Source organism: Nicotiana sylvestris, chromosome 4, assembly GCF_000393655.2.
Source record: "Nicotiana sylvestris chromosome 4, ASM39365v2, whole genome shotgun sequence".
In the NCBI taxonomy this organism is placed as follows: domain Eukaryota; kingdom Viridiplantae; phylum Streptophyta; class Magnoliopsida; order Solanales; family Solanaceae; genus Nicotiana; species Nicotiana sylvestris.
In genome coordinates, this window is record NC_091060.1 from 29,050,967 (window position 1) to 29,074,202 (window position 23,236).

Sequence of the window (23,236 nt, forward strand, 5' to 3'; positions counted from 1 at the left end):
GAAAAAAATAATATTTGGGAAAATAATTATTTAAAAAAATTATGGACTATTATATAATAAAGACATAACAAAAGTTAATAAATAAATAATTTTAAATGAAAGATTTATTTAAAATTTATTATCATAGCAGTCTTAGTGGATAACGTGGAATAATTTTTATTTTAATTATGACATAAAATACTCTTAATTTACTGATTAAGAAAAAAGTAATTTTGAATAGTCAATAATTTATTAAGAAAATTTGAGGATTTACAAGGTTCGTTACACACAATTACATAAAGTTCTATTAGGCAAGCCCAATACGCTGGGCGTTGGGCGTGTCAGGGACGTAAGCCCCGACGGCCGAGGCGTAAGTCTCACGGAACTAAGCCCCACACATAAGTCCAGGGGCGTTTTACGAGTGCTCCGCCCCGGGGCGAGCCCCGAGCGAGTCCCAATTCTGCCTTTTAAAACAGAGTACTCATATTGCTAAAAAGAGGAAGCTGCAAATTTAAAAGCAGATGGGAAAGAAGAGCATATTAACGGTGTGCTTGGTACGAAGGAAATTGTTTTTCATGGAAAATGAGTGGTTTCATCACTTATTTTCCCTTGTTTGGTTGGTGAGTGCAAAACTTTTTCCGACAAATATAGTGTTTGATTAGAGGGTAGAAAATATATTTTAGAAAAATAATTTTTTATGCTACTCTTTTCACCCCGTTCCCCAAAGTCCCCATGTATCCTATGCTCTCTCCCCTCCCCCTCTCCTCCCCCTCCCCCCAAATAGCCAATATTTTTAGGACTTTATTTTCTTCAAAATTTTAATTATTCTTCTAAAAATTCACACAAACCCAAAAGAACTAATGTGTTGCTTTACTTTTTTATGCAAAAATAACGTTGAAATTTGTGCTCCATAACTAAAAAGAAATACTCATTTTTTGGTTGAAAAAGAAAGTATTCTGTCAACAATTTGTGCTCCATCATGAAAAGAAAATACTCATTTTGTTGAAATGATTTTTTTTTTACATCATGAAAAGAAAATAATTTTTGTTGAAATGGAAAAAATACTTTTTCTACATGAAAAGGGTATTTTTTTTGTTAAAATGAAAAAAATACTTTTTTATATTATGAAAAAGAATACTTATTTGTTGAAATGAAAAAAAAATCTATCTATAACATGAAAAGAAAGTACTATTAACAATATTTTTATTTAGGGTGAAGGCAGAGTGAAAGGGGTAGGGTGGGTAGGTGAGGTGGGGCGGGGCGGGAGGTTGGGGGTTTGATATCTAAAAAGTACTATAAATCACAAACATTAAACCCAAACACGATTTGTACATAAACATATGACTCTGAGTTTTTGGACCTGTTGCAACAGGATTGCCTAGTAGTTCTGGGCTTAGATATCAAAAAGGATATCAAGACTCTGGTACTCTGGTGGATAAAATTAAAGCCTAAATAATCACTCCATCAGTCCCTTTTGTCACATTTCATATGAGAATTATATATACTTAATACAGCTGGCAGCGGCGTATGCAGCATTACGATTACAGGTACAATTGAATCTATAATTTTTGAGTCGGCGTATAAATTTGTATAAAATTTATTAAAATTGTAAGAAATAGTATATATGAACACATAACTTTAAAAATATAATAGTTTCAATGCTAAAAACCTAAAATCCCGAGCCCTTAGAATTTAAATCCTAGATCCGCCATATGGAAATTTAAAAATCTCAAATCTTGCTAGTTTAACAAGTTTAATTCTTACAAAGTTGTTATCTAGCTGATGGAAAGCTTAAAACAGTGATATGTGCAGCTAAGAACAGTATGTCCGATTAATTGAATATCCATTGCCATGGCTTTCCATTGATATCAATTATCTCTGTATGGTAGGAAATATTTATTAAAAAAATAAACCATTTAAATGGCTGCCAGAGAAAATATTTAACTTCATATCATCGCTCCAAATCTACAACCAGTACTTGCATCTTATTGTTCGATATCTAATACTAAAAAATAAATAAAATTATCATCTGATTTTTTAACATTACTGTCGATCTTTATAAATAGTTCAGCTCTCCAACCAATTTACTGATTAACATTTTTAAGGAACATATTGCCTAAAAGGTAGGTCATTTACCAGAAAAAAAATGTTTTTCCCTTACCAAACAAGCATCGATTTTCTTACGAAAATGAAACATTTGTCATCATCTATCCTAAGCCGGCCTAATCGAAAAAAGTGGACTTTATTATATGTGAGAAAAGGTTTAACTTGCCTTATGAATTGCCGACCGGCTTTTCAATTTTCTCCTTGTTCTTTTTCTGAATTTTCATATTTTGCTTTTGTCCATAATGGCATAATTAGTTGAAAAGCAAGTACGAGATATGCAGAACACTGCTCTAGGAAGTAACTAAATAGGGGAATAGTTACGAACCTCGTATTCTTCACTTCACATTCGATCTATATTATTTGTCTTTTAAGATTCCTGCAGCATGCATACCTTTTGAGAAAAATATTTAATAACATAATACTGAGTATTTCTAAATACGAAAGACAATACTAATTTAATTGCAAATTGAAATCTCAAAATATAGGTTGCGAACATGGTATTCTGTACATGATATCAATATTCAATTGTGCTATGGAGACATGGTCAAAGCAGGCTCAATCAATATTATATGTCTTTTAAGATTCCTGCAAATCTCTTGAGAAAAATATTTAATTAATTATAATCTTAAATATGAGTTTATTTTTACCTTTGTCTCCCCTTAAACTCTCACTTAATTAGTAATCCATTAATTAATTGGAATAATAAGGGATTTGAGCTTCTTCTTTATCTAAAATGCCAAATATTTCAAAAACAAATTAAGTTTGTCAAGTACTACGTATACAAAAATACTCAACAACGTAGTACTTGAAAATTATGTTTTGTATATTATCCAAGAAGCCAACAACATAGGGACTAAAAACAAAACAAACAAAGTTAACATATAGAACACTCAACATAGGAAGCTAATTCTTTTAGGGAGTTTAAAAGGACCATCAGACTAAGGATGGGCTATGATAGAAAGACTTTGAGGTTGGGAAAAAAAATGTCTAATTATAACTTTGATGAAAAGCTTTCCTCTTCATCAAATAAACTACCATTAATTACATTAGGTGCGAGGGTGATAACCTTAGTTTGTCTTCTGGTATCATGGGCTGTGTTGCAGACTAGTGCAGTTACTTTAAAAGATGGAGACAAACTTAACTATGATCATTATCGTTCATACAGGTAAAAATTTTCATTACCCACTCATTGTAATCGGATAAAATTAACTTAACCGCACTCAATGTTTACATCAAAATATATTTCTAAGATCCTCTTTCTCTTTTGCAGCTATACGTTATTTGTTGTGATAGCAGGAGTTGCTTACAGTGTATTGCTCATTCCTTTTGCAATATATTTCCTCATAACAAAGAAGCGTTTGATAAGTCACAAGCTCTTTCGCCTGATTGAATTCTACTGTGACAAGGTTAACTAAAATTTCCACTCTTTGCCTTTATTGAATTTAAGTTATATACCCCGCCAGTGTAAGAAATTACGCTATCAGATCATTTTTACTTGATATAGCGAGTAACTTGTTTTAGTTTCTTTATTTTCAAGATTAAAAATCACAAATTTTAAACAAGTTTACCAATAATATAAGGGAATCTTACGTATTGAAGAAAGACATTATTTACCAACAACGAGCCATTTTAGTCATGCTATCAAAAATAGTCAAAAAAGTTATCAATGATATATAATATTCAAAAACATAGGCAAAAAAAAGGAAGATTTTTTTAATGGGTATTATTGTGACTTATTGAAAACATATAGTTGAGGCAATATACAAAATTTGACGAAGTTTGAAGGTGCGTTAGACTAGTTTGGAGTCAAAATTCATTACGAATGATATAAAGTACTAAACAAAAGACAAAAAAAGGATTTTTTTTTCGGCGGGTATGGTTGAAATTCGTTGATAACATATAGATGAAGCAATATATAAAATTTGAACATGATTGGAGGTGATTTGAACTAGTTTGGTATCATAATTCGTACTTAAAATCGAGTTCAAAAAATTCTTCTGCAACACATGTATTACGTATGTATCTCACACAAAGGTATACATGGATATACACGTGATACATATTTAATACAAATATGATACATATGTGATACACATATTATTTTTTTTATGTTCATCTACTACTTTGAATTTTCAATTCAAATCATCTCAAAACTCCACCAAATTAATCATCCCAAAACTGAGATTCAAACTCCTCAAGATGTACCTAATCTATTCTAAAAAGTAATAACACCCACTCAAAGAAAGCAAGAATTTGACCTTTTTTGGCTACAAATAACTAGTTAGTCAGTATTAGTAGTATTTTATGAATTGACCAATTTTATGATAAGTTACTTATAAACAAACATAACTGTAGTTTCCTAGATATTGTAACTGCGATTTATATAACTTAAGCCCTTATTTAAACATACAACTATTCAATGAGAACAATCAACTGCACCTCAATAGTTTAGTTGGGGCTCATAATACGAATCTTCAGTCTGAAACTAGTTGTATCAAATATTAATTTCGTGAAATTCATGCAGATTATACTTTGCCTACTAGCAACTGGAGCTGCTGCAATGTTAGGTGCAACCATGGATTTACTGAGAATTCGTTATGAAAATGACAACTCCAAAAAACATGACTTCTTGAACCTGATGTTCATTCCAGCAGCATTCCTTTTGGCTGGATTTGTGGGCTCTGGAATATCTTCTGTCTTATCATCCTTTAGTCTCCATAAAGAGTGAATAATTAAGATTGAAACAAATAGTGCTTCCCCTATTTGTTCTTACAATTGTATTTTTCCTAAAATCAGAATATATAGTGTATCCAAAGTTACATGATTGTTGTTTTATATTTTATCCAAATTCAAATGTCTATTTGTTTAAATTAATGTTCAATGCATATTGATAATAGGTGAATTTAACTATATTCAGGCCCTAAATAACCGCCTTCTTGCATAGTTTGAATAATAAAAGTGATAACAAAATGCTCTTATTAGTGCTTTTCATGATTTGCAGGTTATATATGACTAGGGAAGGCTAGGGAGCACTTTTGGAGTCAAAAAGAATGAAGAAAGAGAGACCAACCGTGAAATGTCCCAAGTGAACCACGCAAAAGCAGGTTGAAGAATCAGAAAAATGACTCTGCCGCGGTTCCACCGCGACCGCGGCAGAACCGTGGTGACGGATGCTCGCGGACAGAAGGAGATTCAGAGGAGCTGTTTGGCCGCGGTTCCACCGCGATCGCGGCAGAACCGCGGCAGGAGGCGGAAATTTCAGGGACTAAAGTGCAAAACACGGGATTTTTAGCCCAAAACCCTATTTTAAACACTAGACTTCGCCCAAGAGGGGGAGGTATTGATTTTTAGAGTTTCTTAGCAAGAAAAACCATTGTGAGAGATCACCCAAAACATCTTTCTTCTTTTCTTTGATTTTTATTGCTAGTTTTTATGAGAAATATTGCTTTAGTTTGTTTACCTATTGTTATGAGTAGCTAAATCTTTTGTCTAAGGTTTTGATGGAACTTATTGGGGGATGAACTTCTTGTTTATGTGAATACAAATTGCTACTTTCAATCTTTATTTATTCAACTATGCTCTTGTTGTAGTTAATTGACAGGATCCTCAATTAGCTGTGCCTATTTAGTGTGCATAACTCGGGAGAGAGTGCATATGTAGGTTATTGTTGAATAACACCACTCCTAAAGTATAAGAGGAATCTATAACTGCGGGTTTAAAGGCGGGATTAGGGATAACGAAGCCTTGGGTGCAATCTTAAGTGAACTGTATTAATTAAAGCTAGCTAATGTATCTCGGGAGAGTGCAATAATATATTACTGTGAGTACTCGGGAGAGATTTACGGTAAGAAAAGTGTTCATGATTGATAGAGGTGTGTTGGGAAACTTGTATGAAGCATAAACAGAAGGGATTCCATCAATAGGGGAAATCTTTACCTTAGCTTTTTCTCGTCATTGTTTACAACCTTAGCATTTTAGTTTACAGCTTGTTATTTACTTGCAATCTTAGTTAGTAAAGAACCTTCAACTGTGATTCAAAAGTTTGGGAAATTGGTTCTTAAGAGTTTAGTGGGTCTAAAGATTGTGATTGATAGGTTAACTCTCTGTGGATTCGACCCTGGGCGTAATACTCGGGTTATATTTGCAACGTCCGCAGAGTCCTTTTTAGAGGGCATAGTTGGGCGTGATCAAATTTTGGCGCCGTTGCCGGGGAGTTAACGGAATTATCAATTACCATTGATAGAAATACAAAAATTCTTAGTGTAAGCAGTTTCTCCACACCCAATTGTTGATTGAAACTTTTGACGGTTGTTGACTTGGTTGCACAGGTGTATACCTAGAAACTCTACCAGGACTGGAGAACTACTTGAAGGACTCTCAGACCTTGAGAAAATATTCAGGGCATTGAACCGTGCCAACAGAAGACTTCAACCACCTCAACAAATAGACAAATTTGAAGCTGACATGGGAGACGTAATCGACCCCAACGGAAATGGTAGGCATGAGCAAGTCAACTTGAATGTCAGAGAAGCGACACCTCTGGTGCCCGAGGGTGCACTGTATGACTGGGCACAACCCACAGCTGACAATCTGGCCACTGCCATTGTTGTGCCCACGATACAAGTTGAATCGTTCCAGATCACGAACAACATGCTGCACTTGCTGCAAAACAAGGGACTCTTCTCTGGGACACAACTTGAAGATCCTCAGCAACACCTGAAGAACTTCCTGTCAATCTGCAAGACCCAGAGGCAGCCCAATGTCACTCCAGAGGCTATTAGGCTATTATTGTTCCCATTCTCGGTGACAGGAGCTGCACAGGTTTGGCTAAACTCACTCCCCATAAATTCTATAACAACGTGGGATGAGTTAGTCAAGCAGTTTCATAACAAGTTTCATCCACCCAACAAAACTGCCCAACAAATTGATGAGATCGTGAGCTTCAAGCAGAAACCGATGGAGACACTGCATGAAACATGGGGCAGGTTCAAAGGAATGTTGGTTATGTGTCCACATCATGGTATTCCAGAACAGATGTTGGGATAACGATTTTATATGGGACTGTCAAATGGGTCGAAGAATATTGTGGATGCCTCAGCTGGTGGGGCATTCCTGAGCAAAACATGGAGTGAAAGTCAGAGTTTACTAGATAAAATGGCACAGAATTCGGGATGGACATCCAGGAATGCACCCATCACTCCAGTGGTGCTCTCAGTGCCTCTTGATCCTTCAAACACTATGGCTGAAAATATGGCGACTCTCCTGACACAAATGAGCATCCTCACCAAAAAGGTGGAGGAATCAGGGCAGAAACAGCAGGTACACATAGTAGATACTACCAATGGGGGCCTGTGCACATCTTGCATTAGTCAGCCAAATGGTAATCCTTGGAATACAGAGCTTGATCATCATCATCAACACCCTGAAGATATGAACTATGTTGCTAACTATGGGGGTCAGAGACAGGGAAATCAGAACTGGGGTCAGCAGACTCAGCAGCAGTACAGACCACATCAACCACAATATAACGCCGAAAACATGGGAGGTATGAGACCCCCCAATAACATGGCACCGTATCCTAGACCACAGGGGTACAACAATCAACAGCAGGGGTACCACCCTCATTAGCAGCAACATGGTGGAAGATAGGACGATGGGTTTGCTAGACTGGAAGCAATGATGCAGCAGGTTATTGGGTCCACTACGAAGATAAACGAGAGAGTAGATGCACATGACGCAGCTATCAAAAATATTGAAGTGCAAGTGGGCCAAATTTCAATGTCTCTGAACAATCGTCCTCAAGGGACGCTACCTGCAGATACCCAAATCAATCCTAAAGATCAGGGCCCGAAGCAGCTGATGGCGGTGAGTCTCCATAACGGCAGGGATCTCGACGAAGATCAAGAGAGAGCTCGTCACAATATACAGGCTGAGACACTCATTCAGGTACCCATTGAGCTGGATGAATCCACAAGGCTGACAGATGTGGCAATCCAGACTGCTCAGGAAGAAAAGAATACTCAGCAGGAGACCGAGAAAGTTGCTGAAGCAGTTGAAGAGCCAGTAAGAGATAGTATCTAAGAAATAAAAGTCCCAAGAGATTGGGAAGAAAAGACCTCCTGCTCCATTTCCACAGAGGTTAGCCAAGCATCAAAAGGAGGAGCAGTACAAAAAGTTCTTTGAGATGCTCAAGCAAATTCAGATTAATATTCCATTGATTGAAGCTTTAAAGGAGATGCCTGGATACGCAAAAATGATGAAAGATTTAATGTCCCGAAAATTTGACTTCCAAGACTTGGCCACAGTGACCCTTACTCAGACGTGCAGTGCAGTTGTAACTAGACCTGTTGCTGAAAAGCTCTCTGATCTAGGGAGTTTTACTATTCCTTGCACTATTGGAAACTTCGCTTTTGCGAAAGCACTTTGCGATTTAGGGGCCATCATTAATCTTATGCCCCTGGTCATTTACAAGAAGTTGGGCATAGGGAGAGCTAGACCCACCTCTATGTTGCTACAGCTGGCTGACAGGACTGTGAAGCATCCATTTGGGATCCTGGATGATGTACTTATTCAGGTGGGGAAATTCGTGTTCCCTGCAGATTTTGTAATATTGGATTGCAAGGTGGATGAAGAAATTCCTATCATCTTAGGAAGACCTTTCTTGGCCACAGGGAGAGCTCTTATTGATTGTGAGATCGGGGAGCTTAAGATGAGGCTCAATGACGAAGAGATTATATTCAATGTGCAGAAATCTATGAGGCGCCCAAGTGAGTTTGCAAATTGATCTCTTATTGATGCCGTGGATGTAATCATACAGTCTGATGATGAAGTGTTGATGATTGAGGATCCCCTCGCTGCATGTTTGACGAATTTGGAGGAAGTGAACGGTGAGGACTTGGCAGAATGGGTGTGGCATTGGAAGGTAGAGGTTTCTGGGAAAGAAATCTAGAGTTTGCGCCTCTACACTTAGAAAAGAGGGAGACTCCTCCAGCTAAGCCATCCATTGAAGAACCACCAAAGCTGGAACTAAAGCCATTGCCAGGACACCTCAGGTATGAATTTCTGGGACCTGACTCCACTCTACATGTTATTATCTCATCTGGTTTGTTAGATGTGCAGGTCCAATAGCTTTTACAGGTATTGAAGGAGTGCAAAACTGCCATTGGGTGGACCATGACAGACATCAAGGGGATCAGCCCCGCTTACTGCATGCATAAGATTCTGCTGGAAGAGGGGCACAAACCTTCCAGGGAACATCAGAGGAGGCTGAACCCAAATATGAAGGAAGTGGTGAAGAAGGAGGTGATAAAGTGGTTAGATGCAGGAATTATTTTCCCAATCTCTGACAGCAGCTGGGTTAGCCCAGTTTAATGTGTGCCTAAGAAGGGTGGCATGACGGTTGTGAAGAATGACAACAATGAACTAATCTCAACGAGAACCTTCACTGGCTGGAGAATTTGTATGGATTATCGAAAGTTGAATCTAGCCACCAGGAAAGACCACTTCCCACTTCCCTTCATCGATCAGATGCTGGATAGATTGGCAGAGAGGTCACACTTTTGTTTTCTGGATGGGTACTCAGGGTACAATCAGATTTCCATTGCACCTGAGGACCGAGAGAAGACCTCCTTCACATGCCCTTATGGCATTTATGCCTTTAGGAGGATGCCCTTTGGCCTATTCAATGCACCCACCACATTCCAACGGTGCATGATAGCCATATTTACTGACATGGTTGAGGATATAATGGAGGTGTTCATGGATGACTTCTCAGTGGTGGGAAGTTCATTTGATGAGTGCCTGGTGAATCTGACGCGTGTACTGAAATAGTGCATCGAGACTAATCTGGTGCTGAACTGGGAGAAGTGCCATTTCATGGTACAAGAAGGCATAGTCTTGGGGAACAGGGTGTCAAGTAAGGGAATAGAAGTAGATCGAGCAAAGGTTGATGTAATAGCAAAGTTGCCTCCACCAACTTCGGTCAAAGCAATCAGAAGTTTTCTTGGACATGCCGGTTTTTACCGGCGGTTCATAAAAGACTTCTCCAAAATCACCAAACCTCTCTGTAAGTTATTAGAGAAAGATCACCCGTTTGTATTTTCTGATGATTGCAGGATCGCGTTTGAGGAGTTGAAGCAGAGGCTGGTCACATCACCCATTATTGTTGCCCCCAATTGGGAGCAACCATTCGAACTAATGTGTGACGTAGTGACTACGCACTGGGGGCAGTGTTGGGCCAGCGAAAGGACAAATTGATGCACCCTATCTACTATGCCAGCAGAACGCTGAGTGGAGCCCAGTTGAACTATACGGTGACTGAAAAGGAGATGCTAGCTGTGGTGTTCGCATTCGACAAGTTCTGATCCTACTTGATAGGATCAAAGGTAATCATCTACACTGACCATGCCGCTCTCAGATACTTAATAGAAAAGAAAGACTCTAAGCCACGCCTGATTCATTGGGTGTTGCTGCTGCAAGAGTTCGATCTTGAAATACGTGACCGCAAGGGCACTGAGAATCAAGTCGCTGATCACTTATCACGACTTGAGGGAGCTGAAACTGCAATTGAAGTTGAGGAAATTCTGGAAACTTTTCCAGACGAGGAACTGCTCGCCATAATTCATCAGGAAGCGCCATGGTATACGGACTTGGCCAATTACCTGGCCAGTGGTATAGTTCCTCACGACCTTTCATCGGTCCAGAGGAAGCGATTTTTTCGGGAAAGCCACTTGTTCTATTGGGACGAGCCCTATCTCTTTAGAATATGCCTGGATAACATGATCCGGAGATGCGTCTCCGAGATAGAACAATCTTCTATTTTGCAGGCTTGTCATGCATCAGCTTATGGTGGACACTTTGGAGGGATCAGGACAGCAGCAAAGGTGCTAGAAGCCGAATTTTTCTGGCCGACTGTGTTTAAAGATGCTCACTCATGGGTTAAGGGTTGTAATAACGCACCGGGAACATTTCCCGGCGCCACGAGATGCCCATGAACCCAATTCAGGAGATAGAAGTGTTCGACGTCTGGGGGATTGATTTCATGGGTCCCTTCGTCAGCTCCTATGGCAATAAGTACATCCTTGTTGCTGTTGACTATGTGTCCAAGTGGGTGGAAGCTATAGCGTTGCCCACCAATGATGCGAAAGTGGTGGTGGGGTTTCTAAAGAAGAACATATTCACCCGCTTTGGGACACCACGTGCGATTATCAGCGACGGAGGCACTCACTTCTGCAATAGAGCCTTCGAGAAGTTGCTTATAAAATACGATGTGCGCCACAAGGTGGCTACTCCATACCACCCGCAAACTAGTGGGTAGGTTGAGGTATCCAACGGGGAAATCAAGAGTGTGTTAACGAAAACTGTAAACGCAATAAGAACTGATTGGGAAAGGAAGCTAGATGATGCCCTCTGGGCCTACAGAACAGCTTTCAAGACACCAATTGGTATGTCACCATACAAGTTAGTATTTGGGAAGGCCTGTCACTTACCTGTAGAACTTGAGCATAAAGCATGGTGGGCACTCAAACAACTAAACTTAGACATGGAAGCTGCGGGCACGTCAAGAGTCACAAAATTGCATGAGCTCGAGGAGTTCAGGTATCTTGCTTTTGAGAGCACAAGGCTGTACAAAGAGAGAATGAAGAGGCTACACGATCAGAACATTGTTGAGCGAAATTTCAAACCTGGGGACATGGTACTGCTATACAACTCAAGACTGAGGTTGTTCCCGGGCAAGCTGAAGTCACGATGGTCTGGACCATTTCGAGTAGTTGAAGTTTTCCAGTCAGGAGCGGTTCACGTCGCCACTGAGGATGACTCTCGTACATTTAGAGTCAATGGTCAGAGATTGAAGTTGTATGTGGGTATGAGCGAGCCCAAGGAAGGGTCTCAACTGCAGTTGGCTGAACCGCGGAGGTCGAGTGAGCTTTAACTGCACTCATCTGGGTCGTGCCGTGACGTTAAATCAGGCACTGCATGGGAGGCAACCCATGAAATTGTTGTAAGGAAATTGTTGTAAGTGTAACTCTCCCTAAAAAAAAATAAATAATAATAACGTCAGAATCAGAGATGCGGTCAGACCGCGGTTCCACCGCGATCGCGGTCAAACCGCGGTACTGACCCTTCTCTGAACCCAGGCCGTCGCGGTTACACCGCGATCGCGGTACAACCGCGGTAAGGGAGACCCTCTGAACTTGGTCTACCGCGGTCCTACCGCGACCGCGGCAGAACCGCGGCAGACGCAGACGGGGTCCAGGTAAGTTTTTCGTTTTAATTTTTTTCTCTTTTCACCTTTTACCCAAAATACCCCCCACCTACCACTAAACCCCCCCCCCCCCCAATTCGCCCAGCTTCAGAAAAACACCCCCCCAATCCCTTCTATCTAATTTCTCTCCCACTTCTCTCTATCTTCTCTCTTCTCTTCTCATCTTCACATCACTCCATTACCATCCTCCCCTACTATCCACCTTCTTCATCCACTTTCCCTCAACCAAACAAGTAAGTTGCTCTTTCTCTCTCTCTATTCCATCTTCTAACTTAGTATACTTTAGCATGATTGTATTTAGTTTAACCCTAGGTAGGGTTAGTATAACTTTTGTCAATTTTTGCTTTCTTTCATGGTTTTTTTTGTGGTTTGGTACTGTTGTGAAATTGTTTGGTGTCATAGTGTGTGGGCCTTCATGGTGTTTATGATGTTTTAGCCTAGAAATCATTTTTTTGGGGTGTAGTTGTATTATGCACCATGTGGGTTGAAATATTGGAGTTTTTGTGATATTATGGGGCGGGTTATACCCACTCCTAATTAGGGGTGTTATACTTGGTGATTGGGGGTGTTGTCATTGTTTGATAATCTGTGCAGGAGTAGTGTGGGGTGGTGTAGGCCGAATGTTGTACGTAGTTCTGTTGTGAGGCCTCTGTGGAGATTGTCACCTTCCCTACCTTGCTTGTGTAGCTAGTCTGCCAAGATAAACTCAATGGGGATGGTGTTTTGGTACCATCGGGTGGCGAAGTCTGAGTACCCATCTGATGGACGCTAATTAGGATGAATTTGATAGTTATGAATTTTCCTGACTCATTGCAGGTATTATGGCCCGTAAAAAGCAGAAGAGAGGGGCGGGCACATCCCAACAGCCGACATATGACGAGTCCAGGTTTGAATCGGAACGAGCGGAGGATGATTTTAATGCCAAGGTTGGTAAGAACTTCATTCAGGAGTTGCAATTGACCGGGCAGATCTCCGCATGGAACAGGAGGAAATGTATGAAGAAATTCGATGGCGAGAAATGGAATTTCTCTTTGATGATCCCGGCCCAGCAAAACGGATGATGGTTAGCGAGTTCTACGCGAACTGCCCAGCACACATGCTGCGGGAGGTGACTGTGCAAGGCACAGGGGTAGATGCCTCAATTAAAACTATCCGCCAGGTATTGAGGCTACCCCGGTTCACGGGCGATATTGACTACTACCACGACAGACCAGGGGTTACGTGGGAGGTTATGACTGATGTACTTTGTGCTGGTGGGCGACCAACCTGGATCAAGGACCACATTACCCTGAACTCCAACTCTTTCACGCATTTGGCTAAGTGTTGGTTGACTGTCATCTGCAGCCAGTTCATGCCCTCCAGCAACACCACAGACGTGAACTTCAACAGAGCCCTATTGACTTGGTGCTTCGTGACGAAGAAGGATTTTGATGCAGCACAGGTAATTGGTGACGAAATGGTCCTGCGGGGACCGCTACTATCAAAGGGATTTTACTTCCCTTCCTTGGTGACTGCACTGTGCTTACGGAAGAGGGTCCCCACTGATCCTGCTGATGGAGCATTGGCACCTGAAGCACCATTCCGAGCTTCACGCATCAGAGTGGGCAGGGGCACACGTACAACAATTGTTCTAGATGATGAGGCTGATGACCCGGTTCCTTTTGCACTGTCCAGGAGATCTCTTGACAGTGCCGGACCCTCTCGGCACCCCCATAATGGGGCAGGCTTTGCCAGATCTCAGTCTACCAGGCCTATGCTGCGTTCCATAGAGGAAGAGGTCGCGGATCTCCGCACCTTAGTGGATGGCCTACACACACGGATGGATGCCATGTCTCAGAGGCAGGCCCGGTCTGAGAACAGGTTCATGGCCTGGTTCCATGCTTTGGGGAGAGCTTGCCATGTAGACCCTAGCACAGTCTCCGACTCTAATTGAGTCTCAGGGAAGTCTTCTTACCCTTCTGCTCTTTATTTTCTTGATATGACATGGGGACATGCCATGATTTTAAGTGTGGGGTGGGAGACTTGCTCTAGTTATATTTGTACTGTACATAGACATTGTGTGTTGTAGCATGAAATTGATGTTGCTGTATATAATTGACTGTAATTATATTAGGAGTCTGACTTGGCCCAACGACGGACACTTGTCGACGGGTCTCTTGAGGGTCCAAGTCGGATATATTTTAAAAAAAAAAAAATTTAAAGGTAGAGGACTCTTCCTGAGGACGGACCATTGGGACAGTACTATTGAGGGAAGTAGTCCATGAAGATTTTTTTTTGTTATTTTATTTATTTTTCTTTTTAGGTAGTGTAGTAAATCCCCATTGGTTTTTCTTTTGGCCACGGTTCTTTTCCAAGGGTTTTTCTTGAACCGGGTTAGGTAGATTTTTTCTTTTGTAGTTAAGACTAAGATGGGTAAAGTCTAGAATGCTACCTCCGATGTACACACCGGCAACCAACTAAAATGAACCTGAGAGTGTGACGTCTAGGCTCAGTTGTGGACTTGTCAATCTATGCCTTAATTTTGCACATCTTGCTTTGCTTGAATGCTCGTATGAGTGTGTTGATAGACTGATCCCGAACGAGTTACATGCTAAGTGCGTGTGAGATTTTACTTGCATTCTGTGCGTACGTGCGATACCTAGAACTTGCCCTGTGTGTTTGCAAAGCGAAATAGAAGCTGTTGGGTTTTAGAGATGATTGAGGCATTTCTTTGTGTAAGCCTACATATAATGGTGAATCCACCTGTCTATATTGCCATAGTTAACCCCTTTGAGCCTGAAGCCTGTTCTCTGATAACCCTATAATGACCTATATCCCTGTGTTTGAATAGCTGATTGTTTGAACCTATACCTCCGAAAAGCACTTGAATCACTAAAGAAAATACAAAAGTCAAAGTGTGGGGTGGTAGGGAGTTAGCGAGAAAAAAATGGGGAATCAGGAATGAATTATTTGAATGGTGCACTGGAATTTTAAAAAAAAAGTGGAGGAATGATTGGGCTGAGCAGGGAAATTGAGATAAAAGGAAGTGTGTATTAAAAGTGCTTAGGGAGGTTAGTCACTACATCCAAATGTATCCTACCCGTCCTTTAGCCTACATTACAACCAAATAAAGACTTCTTGATCTTTGACTAAAACAGCTCGATTAGTAGAGTACTACACTAGGGACAAGCTTATGGTGTGTCTGTGCGGCATGTGAATGTTCTTTGCTGAGAGTGAGTGAATTCTTTCTATCTTCAGTTCCTTGTGTTTGAATTTTATGCGTGTGGAACTTCTCTCAGACTTTTTGATGTGAGGGAATGTGACTCGGGAAGGAAAAGTAAATCTTCACCTCTGTTAGAGTAACTAGAGTGAGCGCAAGTTGGGGTATGACCGGCACATTGCTTAGGTTGTTCCGTCAAAATGGTGGGTGTGACATATTTGGGGTAAAGCATCAAACGGTTAGGCTTTTAAGTGTGGTTTAGCTAGCTCGAGGACGAGCAAGGGTTTAAGTGTGGGGTGTTGATAATAGGTGAATTTAACTATATTCAGACCCTAAATAACCGTCTTCTTGCATAGTTGAATAATAAAAGTGATAACAAAATGCTCTTATTAGTGCTTTTCATGATTTGCAGGTTATATATGACTAGGGAAGGCTAGGGAACACTTTTGGAGTCAAAAATAATGAAGAAAGAGAGGCCAACCGTGAAATGTCCCAAGTGAACCACGCAAAAGCAGGCTGAAGAATCAGAAAAATGACTCTGTCGCGGTTCCACCGCGACCGCGGCATAACCGCGGTGACGGATGCTCGCGGACAGAAGGAGATTCAGAGGAGCTGTTTGGCCGCGGTTCCACCGCGATCGTGGCAAAACTGCGGCAGGAGGCGAAAATTTCAGGGACTAAAGTGCAAAACACGGGATTTTTAGCCCAAAACCCTATTTAAACACTAGACTTCGCCCAAGAGGGGGAGGTATTGATTTTTAGAGTTTCTTAGCAAGAAAAACCATTGTGAGAGATCACCCAAAACATCTTTCTTCTTTTCTTTGATTTTTATTGCTATTTTTTATGATAAATATTGTTTTAGTTTGTTTACCCATAGTTATGAGTAGCTAAATCTTTTGTCTAAGGTTTTGATGGAACCTATTGGGGGATGAACTTCTTGTTTATGTGAATACAAATTGCTAGTTTCAATCTTTATTTATTCAACTATGCTCTTGTTGTAGTTAATTGACAGGATCCTCAATTAGCTGTGCCTATTTAGTGTGCATAACTCGGGAGAGAGTGCATATGTAGGTTATTGTTGAATAAAACCACTCCTAAAGTATAAGAGGAATCTATAACTGTGGGTTTAAAGGCGGGATTAGGGATAACGAAGCCTTAGGTGCAATCTTAAGTGAACTGTGTTAATTAAAGCTAGCTAATGTATCTCGGGAGAGTGCAATAGTATATTACTATGAGTACTCGGGAGAGATTTACGGTAAGAAAAGTGTTCATGATTGATAGAGGTGTGTTGACAAACTTGTATGAAGCATAAACAGAAGGGATTCCATTAATAGGGGAAATCTTTACCTTAGCTTTTTCTCGTCAATGTTTACAACCTTAGCATTTTAGTTTACAGCTTGTTATGTACTTGCAATCTTAGTTATTAAAGAAACCTTCAACTGTGATTCAAAAGTTTGTGAAATTGGTTCTCAAGAGTTTAGTGGGTCTAAAGATTGTGATTGATAGGTTAACTCTCTGTGGATTCGACCCTGGGCGTAATACTCGGGTTATATTTGCAACGTCCGCAGAGTCCTTTTTAGAGGGCATAGTTGGGCGTGATCACATATATTTGGTGAGATGTTCATTGCTGAGGCATATAGGAGAAACATTTTTGTTTGATAAAGTTGATATTCGGGTTAATTTGTGCACATTTACACTATTTCATTGACCTTGTTGCTTTCCGTCAACATATCGGATAACCCTATTGCGCTTACCAATCAAGGTTTAAGCAGATGTGAAAAAATTATTTAACGTTTATTTTGAACTTTTATCTCCTATAATTTTTACCAATTCAATTAACCGCTTGTAGCGACTCGACCGGTCGTCTTGAGCTTTAGTGTTCCTTTCGGTGGTTTAAGGTTTTGAGTAGCTTCGTATTGTGTATTATGCCTTGCGTGTATGATTGATTTTGATTTTTTGCATTTCGGAGTTGATATGGAATGGTTCTCACTTTAGAAGCTTAAGTGGTAAGAGTTGGCCGGAATTTAACTTTTGTGTAGATGACTCCGGAATGGCGTTTAATGATTCCAATAGTTTTATATGGTGATTTCGGATTTAGGCGTATGTCCGGATTTGGATTCGGAGGCCCGTAGGTTGATTTGATGCTTTTTGGTGAAAGTTGGAAAGTTGAAGGTTTGGAAGGTTGAGAAGGTTGACCGGAGTTGACTTTGTTGATATCGGGTTCGAATTGTGGTTCCGGGAGTTGGTATAGCTCCGTTGTATCATTTGGGACTTTCATGCAAAATTTAAGGTCATTCCGGGTTGATTTGATATGGTTCGGCGCGAGTTGTAGAAGTTGAAAGTTCACTAGTTCATTAGGCTTGAATTGAGGTGCGATTCATAGTTTTGATATTGTTTGATGTAATGGGTTTTGAGCAACTCCGCGTTGTGCTATGGAACTTGTTAATATGTTCGAACGGGGTCCCGGAGGCCTCGAGTGTGTTTCGGATAGATTACAGATCATTTTTCTATGTTTTTGAACTGTTGGTTCTCATATATGATGTTCTTCATCGCAGTCGCGATGAAGCAATCGCGTTTGCGTAGAGATTTCTGCGGAGGCAAGTATTTTGTTCTTCGCGGTCGCGAAGAGGCGACTGCGTTCGCGAAACTTGGAGGACTTTTGTCTTCGTGTTCGCATTCTAGGATACGCGATCATGTATACGGATAGCTGGAAGGGGCATCGGGGATTTGTTATTCGTGTTCGCATAGTGTGCTGAAGATTTGTGAATCGCGGTCGCGACTTTATTTTGCGTTCGCGAAGAACATTTGGGCAGCTGTTTAAATTTGTCCTCATGATCACGATGGTCATTCCGCGATCGCGATGAGTAAAAACCTGGGCAGAAAATATAAAAGTACTCTATTTCGAGGATTTTGTTATTTATCACTTTTTAAGTTAGAGAGCTCGGATTTGGACGATTTTGAAGGGGATTTTGTGTTGGATTGTGGTAAGTATTCTTGACCCGGATTTTATTATATTTCATGATTTCATCTTTATTTTATCACTAAACTAGTAATTCTTTTTAGCAAATATACTAATAAGCTGTCCGCCTAGTGTGTGTAGATATATATATATATATATATATATATATATATATATATATATATATATATAACAATCCCAAAATGGGTCCAAGTCTTACAATGTGACCAAATAAAACTAAAATGTGTAAACTACCACTAGGTATGACAATAAGGAATGTTAATAAACTTGGTAAGCTAGCTACTACATGAATATGCAATGTAAGCTTCCGAAGAAGAATGATGCAAGTGAATCCATAGGCCAAGGGCATAAGCAATTAGTAGCACCTCTAATGCTCTCACCAGGCGCCAGGTTATTGGATTCCAAACAAATGCACCACTAAGCCATCCAGAAATCCCGGAAACATATGTAGCTTGTGTTCTTCAACCATTCATTCTTGATATTGCAGCTTGGACCTCTCTCCAGCAGTATGTGAAGCTCCTGTTTGTAGTGCATCCATACAACAACACAAACCAATCCAAACGAGCTAGCATATGCATCACTACCATGGTGATGCCTCTTAGAAAGCCTGCATCACTGCCTGTATAGCATTTCAAATCCATATAGTATCACACCATCTCCAGATTGAGCATGGTTACCTGCTAACACCTCTGAATGATAGTATAGTACACTTCAGTAGATAGCATTGCACCCACAAGAATCCCATAATTTGATCCAGTTGCTAACAGTTGTTAATGAGGATTGCCCGCTTGCCCTAACAGTTCTATATGTTGCCAAACCACCCCCTAGACTGAGCATGATAACATGCTAATATCACTGGGAAGTCATCTAACAACACACTGCAAGTAACCATATACAAGCATGAGGGTATCTCTCTAATCATGTCTGGCCATAGAAGAGGTATATTTGATAACCAAGGGTATCTCACCTTTGCTAAATAATGTAGTGTCTTATTCACCTCGTGCACAACCTTAGGAAATGATATTGTACCTCTATTTTTCATAGTGTTCCTCCTCTTCCAAAGCTCCCATGTGATCACAGCTGGTACTGCCTGAAACAAAGGCTTGTGTTTGGGACAACATTGAGCATTCAACCATGTCCTTACAGCTTGATGGACCTATACCAAATTCACAACTATACCTGCTGCTTGTAAAACAAGTCTTCCGCGCCCTGAATGTAGTATAACTTGTTAAGAACAAATGTTGAAAAGCCTCCTCTAGTGGTTGTAAACAACGCCAACACTTAGAGACAATCAAGTAATAATTCGTCCTCCACAAATCATCAGTAGATATCTTTCTTTTCCATGACCTCCATAGGAAGAAAGAGATATTGAAAGGCAATCCTTTGGTCCACACATTGTGTATTCTGAATTTGTAGGCTATGTCTCAGAATTTCCCGTGCACTACTCACTGAAAACTTTCCTGAAGAAGTTGGCGTCCATCTAGGTGTGTCCCAAAATTCATCATCATTTTGAAAGTGAACCTCATGCCTTATATGCTCAGCAATATCATCTGGGAAAGACTGCTCCAGTAGTTGTTCATTCCAGCTATTCTCATTCCTCAATTCTGCTACTTCTTAAAGGTCTTCAATAATGTAAATGTCTGGAGGTAGTACATGATACAAAGCACCAAGACCTGTCCAATTCCCATGTCATATGTTAGTAAAACCCCTATTCATCTCCCAAAGTATTTCATGCTCCACCTCCTCCCTTGCTTCTAACATTTTCCTCCTTACACGTGACCGCTCTCTAAATTGAATCCCTGTGGGTATCTCCTTCTTGCAGTATTTGTTCCACATGAAATTAGACCATAAAGATTAAGAGATCCTGAACTACCACCGTAACTTAGCAAACAATACTTTGGATACATCAAACAATGACCTAAAACCTAATCCACCCTCTTCTTTAGGTAGACATAGGTTTTGCCATTTAGTCCGGTGCCTGCTCCTGCCTTCTTCCTTTGCACTCCAAAAGAACCTAGCAATGTCTTATGTAGATGCTCCAGGATGTTGTCAGGTGGATCCAACACTGAAAGAATGTGAGTAGACATACTTTGAAGCATACTTGAGATCAATATAGCCTTACTTCCATAAGACAGTAACTTCCCTTTTCATGAGTGAAGTTTGACTTAAACTTTCTTGATGAGATCATTGTAATAGTCTTTCCCCTTTCTTGTATTAAAAATTGGACAACCAAGGTAAGTAAATGGAAATTCACTTCTTGAGAATCCAGTGATTGCCCATACAGAATCGAACAAGGCTCCAGTTACATTAGCATGCATATAAAATGATCTCTTAGCCTTATTAATCATCTCGCTAGATATGTGCTCATACTAGGTCAGCACATCAACTATCTTCTCTAATGAGTATGGATCAGCAGAAGCAAAGATAATAGTATCATCAGCATAGGCTAAGTGATTCAATGGATCAGTACACTTAGGCATGCCATAACTCTTAAACCTTCTATCTTCAAACAGTTTATTCAAATATCTAAACAGTACCTCAGTTGAAAGAATGAACAAAGCTGGTGATAGAGGATCACCTTGCTTAACTCCTCTTGTTGAGTGAAAGAATCCTGAAGCTTGGCTATTAATCAATACCGAATACCAATTATTAGCAATTAGATCCCATACCATGTTGATAAAGCATTTTGCAAATCCCATTCTCCTCAACACATGCAACAAATACTTCCAAGACACCCTATCATAGGTCTTTTCCATATCAAGCTTGATCACCACATTGGTAGGCTTATCCCTCAATCTTATATTAGTGACTATCTCCTATGTTAGTAAGATGTTCTCAAAGATACTTCTCCCCTAAACAAACCTTAATTGATTAAAGGAGATCAAAGATGGCAGTATCTTCTCCAATCTATCATGCAACACCCTAAAGATCACCTTGTTTATAAAATTAGTTAAGCTTATAGGTCTTAGATTAGAGAAGGTGTGGACCATAGGGTTTTTAGGTAGAAGAACGAGGTTTGTATGTGTTATAGATTTTGGCAAAGAACCTCCTCCATAGAACACCTATAGCATGTTGTATATATCATCACCTACTATGTCCCATTATTCTTGATAGAATATGCTAGTGAAGCCATCAGGACCATTATCACTTTCACCACTCAATGCAAAGACTACCCCTTTGACCTCTTCAATAGTAGGAAATCTACAAAAGTTCCAAATTTTGTTCAATAAACACCATAGCATGAACATTGAGTAGCTCAAAGTTTGTAGGATCATCTTCTTATATGAACGGCTTCTGAAAAAATTCTATTGCAGCCTCAGGTATAAGATCTTATGATCCAAGCACCATCTCCATTTTGAACTCTTCGACTGCAGCTTCTGCCTTTTACCATTGACATGTTTATGAAAAAATCTAGTTTTAGTATCTCCTTCAACAAACCATATCATGCCTGCTTTTTTGCTTCCATTTCTGCTTTTCAATACTTAAAATACTTTTTCAACTTAGCCTGAGCTTTTTGAAGTACTTGATGTTCTAAACGTCAATACCACACAAGAGAGGGGTGATTTGTGTGGTACCCAATTTTTCGATCTAGAAGAACCCGGTTCTTCTAAGTGTTCTAACTACTACTGTTACAGAATTAAATGTACAAAAAATAAAAAACACAGAGATTTTTACGTGGAAAACACCTGGCTCAAAAGGTGAAAAAACCACGACCTACTGCTCAGTAAGATTTTCCCAAACATCCACTAAAATCACTGAGCCAAAATAACATTTACAAAAACTCTTTGTAAACCTAAGGATTAACTCTAATCGCTGTGTAGCACACAACCTCAACTGTTGCGACACCTTCAAGTTAGCCTATAACTTGAACACTCAAAGTACCTATTACAAATGCTTCTATGAAAGCTGAAAAGGTACAACTTTAAACCACCTGCTACAATTGAACTAGAATAAGAATAAACACAACAAAACTAGTTCTTTTATCTCGTTCAAGTAGCTTCAGGTGTGCACACTTAAATCTCACATAAATTGCTCGCAAAATTGCCTTCCTCGTTTGCTCTCAATTTAGTTTAACTTTTGCGTATGTGCAACACCTGTAAAATAGAACAATCACTGTTATTTAATGAGTTAGTAATCAGAGTTTGATTGAGACTCAATTGCTGATCTTCCATCGAAGTTGAGTCCTTGTACAATACAAACTCCAACCCTATCCTTTATCCGGATTGTGTCCTCTTCCCATAAGGAGACTTTCTCTCCTCATCCAATATGCAACCTTTTCGATCAGTTCAGGAGATATTGATGCTTGATCACTGAGACTTATCTCCTTCATGTGTATCTCACATGTCTAGGTTGATAAATACTATGCCTCACATGATGGACCTGGTCCATGACTGAGTTCATTTGTCATTCTTCAAAACTTCACCTGAACTTGGGCCAACAGTACTATTCTATTCTCCACAGTTGGTTCTTCCTCAAGTAATATCTTCTTCACTTTCACTACATGTTCCCTAATAGCCAGCTGCTTGAAGATATCTCCATAGGTCTCCTTGATCCATTTGGAAAGTACAATTTTAACTCTCTTCAACTTTTGCTTGAACATAAGGAAATGATCTCCAATGAAGTCATCCACCCAATTTTTCCTAACTACCTCCTTAAGTGTATCAAGCTTTGTCCAGAAATTCAAGAACTTGAATGGTTAGTTGAATTGC

At 40.0% G+C, this 23,236-nt stretch overlaps 2 protein-coding genes across 2 annotated transcripts; one reads left to right on the top strand and one right to left on the bottom strand.

Annotated features, from left to right (window-relative positions):
• The first annotated feature begins 7,761 nt into the window (after window positions 1–7,761).
• LOC138889373 (uncharacterized) lies at window positions 7,762–8,869 on the top strand. The gene is made up of 2 exons (XM_070172675.1): window positions 7,762–8,148; window positions 8,222–8,869. The coding sequence occupies exons 1-2, from the start codon at window positions 7,762–7,764 to the stop codon at window positions 8,867–8,869; spliced, it is 1,035 nt and encodes a 344-aa protein (XP_070028776.1).
• Window positions 8,870–20,896: 12,027 nt separating this feature from the next.
• LOC138889374 (uncharacterized mitochondrial protein AtMg01250-like) lies at window positions 20,897–21,283 on the bottom strand. Its single transcript, XM_070172676.1, has one exon. It carries the CDS (start codon window positions 21,281–21,283, stop codon window positions 20,897–20,899), a length of 387 nt encoding a protein of 128 aa, XP_070028777.1.
• Between the last annotated feature and the right edge of the window lie 1,953 nt (window positions 21,284–23,236).